Source organism: Triticum urartu, chromosome 5 (genome assembly GCF_003073215.2).
Source record: "Triticum urartu cultivar G1812 chromosome 5, Tu2.1, whole genome shotgun sequence".
Lineage (NCBI taxonomy): Eukaryota > Viridiplantae > Streptophyta > Magnoliopsida > Poales > Poaceae > Triticum > Triticum urartu.
Genome location: NC_053026.1, coordinates 613120402 through 613133246, shown reverse-complemented (window position 1 = coordinate 613133246; position 12845 = coordinate 613120402). Strand labels below are relative to the sequence as shown.

Sequence of the window (12845 nt, the reverse complement as noted above, 5' to 3'; positions counted from 1 at the left end):
TCTGCGGATGGATCATCCGAGCGCGACGCTAGGTTTTGTGTATATATATAGCTTTGTAGCCGGGTACTGGACGTACGTGAGTATCAATGTTCGAACACTGTTCCATTAATTCTAATAAGTACTCCCTCTGTTCCTAAATATTTGTCTTTCTAGAGATTTCAACAAATGACTACATACGAAGTAAAATAAGTGAATCTACATTCTAAAATATGTCTATATATATCCGTATATGGTAGTTTATTTGAATCTCTAAAAGACAAATATTTAGGAATGAAGAGAGTATATAAAACTAAGGTAATGTTTGTATCTGGTCGACCGGCCGAAACTGCGCCGGTCGCGTCCTGTCCACACGTCCTATTGATCCCACGCACCGCCCTCTTTCCTTTTCCTCTTATCCCCTTCCTCTTCCCCAAACGTTCTCGACCATTCGTTCGTCCCCGCTAGAGCGCCTCCACACATACGTCGTCGCGCGCAGCTGTTGGTGCCCAGCACGACCATACCCTCATGCGCTCGGCTGTTATCGTCTTTGCGATGGGGCGGCCATCATGTGCTGCGTGCGGCTCCTGCACTTGCTAGGACTGCAAGTACCGCAAAGCTGTGATCAGTGGCGGAGGCAGGATTCGAGTATAGGGGGGCCGAGTACGTATATTGATCTAATCTCATTGATAATTACTCGTGGGTCCTACTAAAATTGTCGATCGTTGGGGGGGCCAGGCCCCTGCTCGTCCCCCCTGGCTCCGCCCCTGGCTGTGATGAGGCCGGCCATGGTGTGAGCTCGCACACGAAGCTACAACCATGGGGCGGCTGGCTGAATGCATCCAAGAGGATTTTTGCTACCACGGGGAAGTCTGCTACAACCAGCGGCAGCACACAGCAAAGCTGCATCCACGGGGCAAAGATGCTACGACCGGCGCGCCAAAATGCTTCGTCTGGCGTATCTTTTTGCTGGAACCAGCTCAGCGTCGGCTGCGAGAGTCGACGCGACGGAGCTGCAAACCACAGCAAAAAATGTTACAATCGGCGTACAAAAATGCTACGTCCGGCATATCTTTTTGCTGGAACCAATCGAGCATCGGCGACGACGGCGAGATGGAGCTGCATCCACAAACAAAAATTGCTACGACCAGCATGTCTTTTTGCTGAAACCAGTCGAGCGTCGGTGACAACAGCGAGGCGGAGCTGTATCCATAATAAAAATTGCTACCACCGGCATGTCTTTTTGCTGAAACCAGTCAAGCGTCGGCAACGACGACGAGGCGGAGTTGCATCCATAATAAATTTTGCTACCACGGACATATGTTCTTGCTGGAACAAGCATGAGTTTTGGACGGCCACCGAGATTGCCATGTCCATGGCCCCATGCCCAGGGACGCTACGACGGCCACACAATGCTGGGGACAGCGATGGCTCGATGGTCCGTGCTACATAGAACACAGCATGCAGGGCTGGTGATGGCTGCCCTCTTTTTGGACGAGCGCGAAAGGCTGGAGAGCGTGGGGGCGGCCGTGGGAGGCAAGCGCTGGCATCACCGCCACGGCGAGCGCAGCTCGGCCATGGCCACGAGCTACTGGTCAACGGGGATGTGAGGTGTAGAAGGAGGCGTGAGGACGAATCGTTTTTTTCATAGAAGATGATGTGGGGTAGAGATCTGATCGGTATTATTGGACGAATCCAACGGACGCGCAGTGACCGGCCGAAATTTTGGCCGGTCCGTCGGCGCCCATCGTTCACCATATAACTACTCTGATTTTTTGACAAGTGTATGCAGCTGGTTTGAATTTTCATGCATATTTTGGAGGATCTAATAATTCATTGGAATTTTCCTATGTTGATTGTTTGATTTGTAAGATTGATTAATCCTACCAAGAATTTTCCCTGAGATATTCATTACACTACATTTAGGAAAAAAGTCCACTCAAACATCTTGCAAAAAATTCTTTACTTTTCCATTGTTTAATCAAACACGCTTTTAGATAAAATTTGGTATAAAATAAACTATAGACTAACGTGCCTTCGCTGCTCCGTTCTTCACTCATTGGAAGGATAATTACAGAATGGAAAACGTTATTTTTAAGCTGGATGATTTCGTCTCGCGCAAACCGCCTCCTGCGTGCACCACGTGTCCCATGGAGGCCCACCCACCGCCTACCGCTTCCTTATCTTCTGCCGAGAGGCAGACAAGCCACCCATTCTTTTTCTTCTTTCCCTGTAGGCGATCCCCTTCGTCTCTATCACCTTCTTCTCTATTTGCTCCTCTCCGCCATGGATATGCTCTCAAGTTGTAGCCCCCAAGTCCGTACTCTCCGTTCAATGTTTTGCAAAGCCATGGCCGTGAGTGAAGCAAAGATGGCTGTTGTCACCGCGCTGCGTTGCAACACTCGTCGGCTCAACCGGTGGTGGGATGCAGCGATTACCGGCGTTGCAGGGGAGACATGCGCTGTGCAGGGGCGGACTCAGAATTATTTTTGAGAGGGGGCAAATATATATGGCCATATTTATGAACCAACAAAGCAAGTAGCCATGTAAAATTTACGGAAATGTTAACGCCCACACGTGTGGACGTTTGCATCTCGCCCACACGCGTGGATCCGCGTCTGTTCGTGAGCGCACGAATCTTGGCATATTTCTAGTGCCACGTAGGATTGGCCTGGTGTGTGGGCGTTCAGCCGGTCGCCCACACGGCCGTTTCACCACACAGGAGGGGCTGGTGTGTGGGCGTTCAGCAGTTCGCCCACACGCCACTTTGCACGCACACACAAGGGCTAGTTTGTGGGCATTCGGCATCTTGCCCATACGCCCTTCTCTTCTCCCACACCCAAGCTGCTAGTTGCCATGTGTTTTTGCACTGCACATGGCAACTGCCCTTAGTGTGCTTTTATAAGCAGGTGGCAACTATCCTTTTTTACCCGAGTTTGCCATGTGTTTTGCAGGGTACACGGCAACTGCCTAGTGTGCACATAAGCAGATGTCAACTCTCTTTTACCGAGTTGCCATATGTTTTTGCATGGTACATGGCAACTGCCCTAACGTGCATGTACATGGCAATTGCCCCAACGTGCACGTAAGCAGATGGCAATTCTTCCTTTTTACATGGCAACTGCTCTAGCATGCTTGTGAGCACATGGCAACTCTCTCAACTGCCTAGTGTTAGTATGTGGCAACTCCTAAAGTTATAAAATCATGGCAACTACATTAAATCAGACCATACATGACAACTGCAGTTGAGCAACCATGGCAACTGCAGTTGTCCGACACTGGCAACCGTAGTTCAGCGACATGGCAACTGCAATTAAACGAACATGGACGAGGGTCTGGACCATGGCAACTGCGGGCGCGCAGTGACCGTCACGCGTGGCGTGCGGGACCAAGAGGTACGAGGCCTGACATACGGGCGTGTGGGCGTTATCAACTTCGCCCACACGCATGCGTGTGGGAGGGATCGGGAGGGAAAAAAGATGCGTGTGGACGCTAATTGTTTTGCCCACACGTAGGTGTGTGGGATGTTCCTCTTATACACCACACAAAATGTGTGGGCGGACTCCCTAACGCCCACACGTGTGGCACTTATCGGCGTTCAAAATTTAAACATAGACATGTTCATTTATTCTTCATGTGGTAACCAAATTCAATGAAAAGTGAAAGAAAACTAACCATTTGCAATAAATTGACTTGAATCAATATGACAATAACTTGTTCTGAAGTTGCAAAAGAGCATTGACACATTGTTACAATCTAACATATGACCCACAAGAGAAAAAGCAATATCAAATAATGAGAGAATAGCAACTTTGAAGAATACCAACATTAAAAAAATAGTGTTAGCATTCGTTTCATCCCACGAAGATCTTTCATGCATGAAAACGTTTGAATGTCACTTCATACTGTTTTTTGTTCAATAATTGTTTTTCTACAAAGCAGATAAGGCTATGGTTAATAAAATTGATTTTGCTATATAGAGCATTTAAAAAAAACTCTCCATTAGCTTAGCTGCAACTTTAAGTGCTAAAAATGAAAATGTTAAATGAAATGTCAAGTCGACATACATCATAAATGAATATGGAGTGTGCTAGAAATTGAGAAGTAGTAAAAGATGATCTCAATTAAATTGGAGCTTTTCAGCCTGGATTGGCCATTGAGCGTATGTAGAAAGTAACAGACTAAATTAATGTTCACAGATAAAACTATTTGAACTGACATAATCACCCAAGTAAGTAAATATACATAGCTTGATGAGATCAACATGATTTCTAAGTTAGAAACTGCAAACAAACAGAAATTTGGAAAAGAAAAGAATCCTAAATAAACATACAGCTTATCTTGATATCAATTGGAATTAGGGAATTGCATAATTGAGGTCCCTGTTTGGTGATGTGGTTGTGCTGCCACTGCGGCGGCGGCTGCGAGGCCGCGAGGCGGCGCGAGCCGCGGGGGACGGGGGCGCAGCAAACGGACGACTGGAGGACCCCATGAGCGGCGGAGTCGGGGAGTCCGTGATTCCGCCCCGTGCCAGGCTGCATGCGTGTGTAAACCTGAAATCTGGCCAGGATTGAGTAGGGGTTTTTTTTTTTAAAAAAAAAGACCGGGATTGAGTAGGTAGGCAATGAGGACGTGACTAGGCTGCAGGTTGAAGCAATTCCTATTTGTTTAATGGGCTTTCTATTCTGAGTTTAGATTATGTGGGCTTCCGAAATTACCAAAAGAATAGAGCTGAGTGGGGGCAAGGTGTTGGGCTGAGTGGGGGCACGTAGCTACATGTACGAACAAGTATACGTGGCTGGAAAAATCAAGCGGGGGCAGCTGCCCCCACAGTCTTCAACGTGAGTCCGCCCCTGGCGCTGTGCTCACCGGCGTTGCAGGAGACACCGGTGCTGCCATGCGGCGCCCACTGGCGTTGCTAGCTGCGTGAGAAACGACACCGCGGGATGGCATCGGTGCTACAGACCGTCGTCCGGCGTGATGTCGCGGGATGGCATCGGTGCTGCAGACCGGCGTCCGATGTGACGCGCTCGCGGTGCTGCAGACCAGTGTCTGGCGGTGACGGGCTCGCGGTGCCGCAGAGGACGATGGTGCCATCAGGGTTGCAACGGAGCGCCGCGCGGGTCGTTGAAGCTCCGCCAGGGCTACAATGAAGCGCCGCCGGAGCTGCAACGAAGCGCGCCGGAGCTGCAATGAAGCCCCATCGGTGCTGCAGTGGAGCTTCGTCGCGGGTCGTAGGCTGCAATGGAGCTCCGTCGGTGCTGCATTGGAGCATCGTTGCTGCTGCAATGGAGCTTCGCCGGCGCCGGCGGTGCCGCCTTGCAGCTTTGTCTCGCCGTCGAAAGTTGCATTGGAGCTTCGCCAGAGGGCACTGGAGCTTCGCCGGCGCCGTTGGTGCCACGTTGCAGCTTTGTCTCACCGTCGAAGGTTGCATTGAAGCTTCGCTGGAGGGTGTCGTTGGGGGTGCGCTCGATGTTTGCCATGAATAGCACCTGGAGGCTCTCAGTGCTGCGCCAGATCGGACGACCGCAGACGCTAGAACGGACGGCTGGCTAGGCGGATGATTTCTCTAGAAAATCATCCGGCTGATCCGTAGCAGTTTATTGTGGTTGGTTGCACCGTTTTGATTTTATTTGTGTTGGCTTGGGTTTACTTTTAATTATGCTACGATGATGTTTTTTTCTCATTCATATATTTGTGTGGACTGTTGTTGGGGACGATGTTTTTAAGCATGGAAGAGACAGTATTTGTTTAGAGGAGAGTTTTTTTTTTTTTGCGGGGTTGTTTAGAGGAGAGTTACTTGCTTGGTGCATGGTTGTAGTGTCCTTATACGTTCCGCTTCGGTGTCAACCAGTGGTGGTTGTGTGAACATGTCGAAAACTCTTATTCCATCAAACTGCTGCTATAACTCACATGGGCCGGCCAATAAAAATATCACTTGCTCAGCTTAGCTCCATTCCTCGCTCGCTCGCTTATGTTTTTTCACGCTTGCTCAGAAAAAATTGGCAATCACGTTTCTATTTTAAAAATTCATTAAATAAAAAGATGTTAATGAATTATAAAAGTCCTAGTATTTTTAAAAATTTAAATAAAAAACTAATAATTTTTAGAAATATTCATAACAATGCTCACGAATTTCAAAAAAAGGTCATATTTTAAAAATCGCAGACATAAAAACATTCATGAACTTTAAAATAGTATCCATGAATTTGAAACATATTTGTGAATTTTAGAAAATGTTCACACAACCACCACTATTTAATTTGTAAAAAATAAATAATATGAAAAGAAAAGACATTAAAAATAGCAAATAAAAAATAAAAATAATAAAAACTAGAAGGCTTCTCAGCCGCGACACAAACCGTTATAGACTGGGTCCATAACAACCCTTTTTTTTGCGTGGAAGGGCCCATAACAATCCAACAGCTCCCGACGCACTAGAAGAGTAGAAGGCTTCTAATAATCTAGGGAGCTTAGTATCTTAGAAGATCCCAACGTTGTGTTTTTGGTTTTTGCAATCATGTGAATCAAAGAGGTGCAGTTATACATTGCGCTGTTTTGCACCCTTTTCTTAGAAGAGGAAAAGAAGCTCTACCGACCCTTTGGTCAAGGAGCCCACTGGGCCTCGTAGTCCGTCCAGCCCACTGAAGAGTTTGATTCACCATCTACAACAACAACAACAACAACAATAACAAGAAAGCCTTTAGACCCAAACAAGTTGGGGTAGGCTAGAGGTGAAACCCATAAGATCTCGCGACCAATCATGGCTCTGGCACATGGATGGCAAGCTTCCACGCACCCCTGTCCATAGCTAGTTCTTTGGTGATACTCCAATCCTTCGGGTCTCTCTTAACGGATCTAAAGGAAAAAAATTACCTAAAGAAAACTAAAGGGAAGAAAAAACACCTGAGAAGAAATTAACACGTCACTGTCACTAAACCCACATTACTCAAAAAATGCCCTAGATGAGAAGCATGTCATTATCCTAACTCAAGCATGCATGTATAATGCTCTAGACCAATGCAGCAACCCACATCTGCGGAAGCGTCAGTTAGGATGTACAAGTACAAGAGGCCCCCTAAATGACGACCAACATACTGCTATATGTCCAGGCTCATGTCCCTTCCCTCCTCTCCTTTGTGCCATGCATATAAAAGCAACAGCAAAAAAAAATGTGTTTACTCGGTGACAGCTTAAGATGTTGGCCGCCACCCTGCGTTGCTTAGTATACATGACCAGATGAAAGAAAAACAGTTTTATACCTCAAGAAACATTTAATAAATAAAAAACCATATTGTAAAACAAAGCAATAGCAATCCCAAGCAGTCTTAAGAGTGGCATTTGATTATCTTTTAATCCAATTTCCTTTTTTCCAGTCTGGGGAGGAAAGGGCACCTGGCCGCGGCTCCATTTCATTAAATGACACCAAACATTCCAGTTCACTACAAGAGCCCCGGCTGCCTTGACTAGACCAGCAGAATAACAAGTAGAAACAACAAAACTGAAAATAAAAACGCTGACCAACAGGTCAGTCGGGATAAAACATGAAAAGATGACTACAGTTGTTACTGACAGATACAAAGCTGCTGATGACCTGGTTTCCGTAAAATAGGAAGGATTCGGACGATAATCCCAAGCTCATCTGCACCTGCGCTAACGAAAAAAATCAAAACAAATACTAAAAAAAATAAAAAAAAAATTATGTGGTAGATAGTTTGATGCGTGAGGTTCGCTCCAATTTTCAAGTCATTTGGATATCTGAGTAGCTCTCGGCAAAAAAAAAACAAATTCATGGTTCTGACCTGATTTGTCTTTTTTGCTGAGAGCTACTCAAATATTCAAATGATCTGAAAATTGAAGCAAACCTCACGCATAAAATTATCTACTACACAAAAAAAATTGGAATTTTTTGAGTACCGAAACGCCGCACTCGGATTCGGAGAGATACACCCAAGCGCCCGTGCGCTGCTCCTGCCGCATCACCGGGGGAAAGAAGAAACAGAGCACAAACAATAAAGACCATAGAGTTTCACCACCAGAAATTAATTAGCCAACAGCTGGTTCCCATGGTCCAAAAAGACAGCCAGTATATAAAACATCTGATATTCATGGTATTACCGACCGTTATACAGGTTATTTACCCACATGGCCACCAATACATAATCTTGTTCAAATCACGGAGGCATGGAAATTCAAACTCAGCAATGTCAAAGTCTAGACACATCGTCTGTCTTGGAAATGCTGTAACCCAGCACTGTATAGCAGATTTACAGATATCAAAGTGCAAACCACATTCATGTTACCAGCCAGAATCACTTTCAAGAAGAACCATGTTCTATGTGACCAAATACAAAGATGGTAGAGAAACACACACGAAATTGTGCTCCGTATGTTCCTTTCATGTTTCACCGGCCCAGAAGTGCGACACGGTCCTTCTGGATGACATGAGCTAAGTTGAGGTCAAAGAGCTCACACCGGATTGGCATCTCCATCTCGTAGAATGGGTTCTTCAAAACAAACTCCGTGTACAGCTCATATATAGTTTTCAGCAGGATTTCCATATTTTGAGCGCCTGTTTCGCATACAACGAAAAATTTGGTCCCTGGAGCATGCCATGCAACCAGCCAGGTCAGTAACTAGACAGTGCCAAAGCATAAAATGACACGGTTAACGGGTAAAGAAATGAATCCACAATTTAAGAGCATAGTTTAGGTATGCTGATTTTAAACTAGAGCCATACCATTTACTAGCAACGCAAGCTGAGAACAGAAGAAAACTGAAGGGCGTCACAATTTTAGAATATCTACTTTCTCATGTTGATCATTTTTAATATAACACTTCCAAAAATCTTGAGTCACTACGTAGATCAAATCCTAACCAAATAAACTTGACAAAATTAACAGGATAAGTTAGCTCTGGGTATAGACCCCACATTCACATTGGCATTCGAATAAATTGGTAACACAATCCAGCACTTCAATTTCTTTGGCAGTAAATATAAATTACCACACTTGTATACAAGTACTTCACTGGTTCATTTCTTAGTCCTACAGAACACAGTGCCATGTGCTGCGGTTGCTAAGGATACAAAGACCGGGAATAGGGCACTCGATCTCACCTATCTGCCAGCAAGGCCTAATCCTTATCGTGCAAGGGACGGTATAGGCTTATAATTATTTCTGGTTCAATTGCTTCATCAAGTGGGGTACATGCTGCCTCTTCAGCAGGGATGGTGCTTAGCCCCTAAGAAACTAATTCCCATCAAAAGGAAATTTATCTAAGCATATAAACTATCCTAATCTGAAGGGGAGCCTTGGCGCAGCGGTAAAGTTTGTGACCATGAGGTCACGGGTTAGAGTCCTGGAAACAGCCTCTTACAGAAATGTAGGGAAAGGCTGCATACTATAGACCCAAAGTAGCCAGACCCTTTCCCAGACCATGCGCAAGCGGGAGCTACACGTGCACTGGGCTGCCCTTTATATAAACTATACTAATCTGAGAACCTTCTGCCCGTTTGCGCTGCACCTTTGATGGGAACCCACGCCAATGGCAAACGGTCAAACCACAAAGTCCAGTGGGCAAAGTTACTAGCGTCATTATTATGATTGAAGCATCAAAATAGTACTCCCTCCGTCCCGAATTACTTGTCGCAGAAATGGATAAAAATGGATGTATCTAGTAAATATATTGACGTGTACCAACAACCAAGGAAGGAAGCTTTGTACTTATGTGTGGATCAAGTCCAAGAGCAGATGCAATTAGATTGATCTACTGAGTTCTGCTACTGCTTATAGTTTTGTGGGCAGATGCCTGCTCTAGCATGACATGAACAGAAATAAATTTGTAGTCATTGAAAGTTGGATGACATGACTGTGTTAATAGTACATAACGGCTAATGCACATCATTCACCAAGGAAATGGCTGCTGCCTACAAATCCAAGGAACGACAAGTATTGTTTCTGCTAGATGGCAAATAAAAGAGCAACCTAAAGTAACTGAATTCAATGATGTCACTTAATTCAATATGCATGTATGGTGCTCAAGGCACAACTGTGGATAATGGAGAGGCCACATGTGTTGTTGTTAATAACTTGCATTTGCATGAGATTATATTCTGAACATTTAGAAAAAGTAATGGACAAATTTGTGTAAGTTTAAGGGACCAATTGTGAACCAGTAAGTGAAGAATAAAACCACAGCTTGTACTGCTTAACTTGAAAATATCCACTACTAAAACATCATTCACCACAACCCAAAAGGTACATAAACCCACTAGTATAAGCGTGTGGTGACGATTTATCATTATCAAGCATGTGGGTACAACTTAAGGGAAGTGAATACCTGTGAGGGATTGGAAGCAATGGAGATCGAAATTGTGGGCCTGTAAGAGGTCAATGCCAGTACAGCCAGTGGTAGGGGACAGCTGCTGTGAGATAGCATGCATCGAGTGCCAGAGACTCGCCAGACGCAAACTGTCGTTGGTGTCCATTCTCCCCGCTGAGCCATAGTCCTGGGGAGATGTGCACGTTGTTCAGACTATCTCTAGTTCTCTACAAAGTAGAAAAGGAAGAGAAGTGCAAGAAGATACCTTGTAGTATATAAGGCCGCCAGACTTGTTGATGATGAAAAGGCTGTAGATTGCGACTGTCCCCATAGCCACACAAGAAGGCTGAGCAGAATTAACAGCTAAACTCCTGTATCAGATGTAGATAGAAAGATATACATTAGATAATCAACGACAAATAAAATTTGGGTACATGTAGAAAAGATATACGCCATTTCGAAAAAGAAAAAATATACGACTAACCAAGGAACTGGACACCTAACTTGTTTGGAACTGAAATTGTCCATACAGATAGCTTTAACTTGGACACAATAACAATACAAAAGCTACAATTTAAGAAATGCTAATTCCACTGCCTTATGTACAATCTACCTATACCATTGCTGATATCCAGTGAAATAAATGCATAATCCGTTGTTCAAGTTGATGCCATATATTTAATTTGGTCGTGCACAATTAAGGAGTGGAACATCGATCTGATCCAAACTACTACGTATAAACTAACTAAGGCAGTGTTTGGTTGAGCTGTGGATTGTACAAAAACTGCTGTGGAAAAGCTGGAAGGTGTTTGGTTGAGACAAAGTGTGAAATTGTAGATTTGTCTGTGAATCGTCTGTAATGCCTCTGGGACCTGAGCGAATATGTTTATATATGCAATTGACCATAAAGCAGTGATCTGTACATTGGTCAATTTTACCAGGAAGATGTTAACAACATAACAATAACAGGAAGAAATAGATTATCTTACAAGCCTCCTAAGCTGTACGCTTCCACATTTCTAATGGCCATGTACGCTGTCACCAATGTCAATTATTTTCATACAAACACTTCCACAAACACCTTCCAAGCAAACTCCATTACACAGTATAATCTCACAATATGCAGGAGTAGATAGGAAGTAATCATCATATTTTCCTTACACAACATGCACTTGTAAACATATATATTCATACAAGAAGGTCATTGCCTGCAGTTTTATTTAGAGGACATACACTGCAATTAGGACAACATAGAGGCAGCGCGGCCTGCAGCGAGCCAGCAGATCCGGCCGATGCAGGGGGAGGAAGGAGGGAGGAGGGAGGAGGGAGGAGGGAGTACCTGGGCCGGCAGAGGAGCGCTGCTCCGGGAGGCGGCGGCGCGGGCTGGAGGTTCGCCGGAGGGCCGGCTGCAGTGGCGGCGGCGGAGAACCCTGGCTCCTTCGTTCGTGCGGGAGTGCGATCCCTCCTCTGTTCGCACCATACCCGAAAATCAAGTTAATAATGAAGGATTTAGGGGAGGGGGGAGATGGGAGGAGGATGAGGGGGAGAGGGGCGGGAGCAGCCCCTGCTCTCCCATGCGCGCCGGCGGACGAGAGAGAGGGGTGGGAACAAGGGGGCGACGAGGAGCTGTACCTTCGCGGCGGCGAGGAGGCACGATGTCGACGGCTCGGCGAGATCCAAAGGCGTCGGAGACGAGTGAGGAGAGCCGTTTTTTTTTTTCTTTCTCTTTGAGCGAATAGCGGCGACTAAGCCGGTGTACAGGCCTCCTAAAGAGAAGCGACGCCCGAATGATTTCGTAATTGACGGCCCATTAACTTGCATTTAGTCGTGAATCAACCTGCCTGTGGTTAGGTGAACAATGGTATCCCTAGCTCATCAGGGTTTAAATCCTGATGCTCACATTTATCCTGGATTTTTTTCAAGATTTTCGGCGATACGCTTTTAGTGAAAGAAGACGTTCCCGACGCCTATGGTGAGTGTGCGTATGTGTGTTTATATGAGGGTTTGTGTCTGTACTGTGTTAAAAAAAACTCGCATTTAGTCAATTCTGGTCCTGCTTAAAAAAACATAAGGTTCTGTCATCCACCTCTATCATTCGTCGAACATTTCCCTGCCCTCTCGTCTTTTATCGACCTTTATGTTTTCTTTGACAAGATAATAAGTTCTTATCAAATAAGTGATTGTCAAATAAAATCCTAAAATTTATTTAGGTAGGTAAACATGGGCACGATTTGATAAATAATTGTGTAGGCAATCTGGAATCATAGACTATCATACTACAAAATATTTACTCCGTTGCAACGCACATGTAATTATCTAGTTTGTTAAAAAACAAAAATCAACCAAATAATGAAAACAAATTGCACATAGAAAATATAAATATAATGTCCATCTCGTATTTAAAAAATGTTCATGCACATAAAACTTTCAAAAACATCCATTCTCAATTTTTAGAACAAGGTGTCACCCTGTTGGCTAAGCTCGCAAGGAGCAAGCTAGCCCACTCGCACTCGAGGCCTAGTGGCGCATGGTGCTTAGAGACTTCT

The 12845-nt window shown here is 45.0% G+C and overlaps 1 protein-coding gene across 1 annotated transcript; it reads right to left on the bottom strand.

Moving 5' to 3' along the window:
* Nucleotides 1-8043: 8043 nt before the first annotated feature.
* Nucleotides 8044-12085, bottom strand: LOC125511253 (trafficking protein particle complex subunit 4-like). The gene is made up of 5 exons (XM_048676582.1): nucleotides 11932-12085; nucleotides 11639-11766; nucleotides 10565-10670; nucleotides 10318-10486; nucleotides 8044-8578 (listed from the first exon to the last, which is right to left on the bottom strand). The coding sequence occupies exons 3-5, from the start codon at nucleotides 10628-10630 to the stop codon at nucleotides 8382-8384; spliced, it is 432 nt and encodes a 143-aa protein (XP_048532539.1). The 5' UTR covers nucleotides 10631-10670; nucleotides 11639-11766; nucleotides 11932-12085; the 3' UTR covers nucleotides 8044-8381.
* Nucleotides 12086-12845: the final 760 nt, after the last annotated feature.

Excerpts from the sequence above, each read along its gene's own strand:
- LOC125511253 (XM_048676582.1), bottom strand. The coding sequence starts at position 10,630 with ATGGGGACAGTCGCAATCTACAGCCTTTTCATCATCAACAAGTCTGGC. Across the intron at positions 10,487-10,564 it reads GCGGCCTTATATACTACAAG|GACTATGGCTCAGCGGGGAG; the intron begins GTATCTTCTTGC and ends ACATCTCCCCAG. Across the intron at positions 8,579-10,317 it reads TTGCTTCCAATCCCTCACAG|GGACCAAATTTTTCGTTGTA; the intron begins GTATTCACTTCC and ends GGCATGCTCCAG.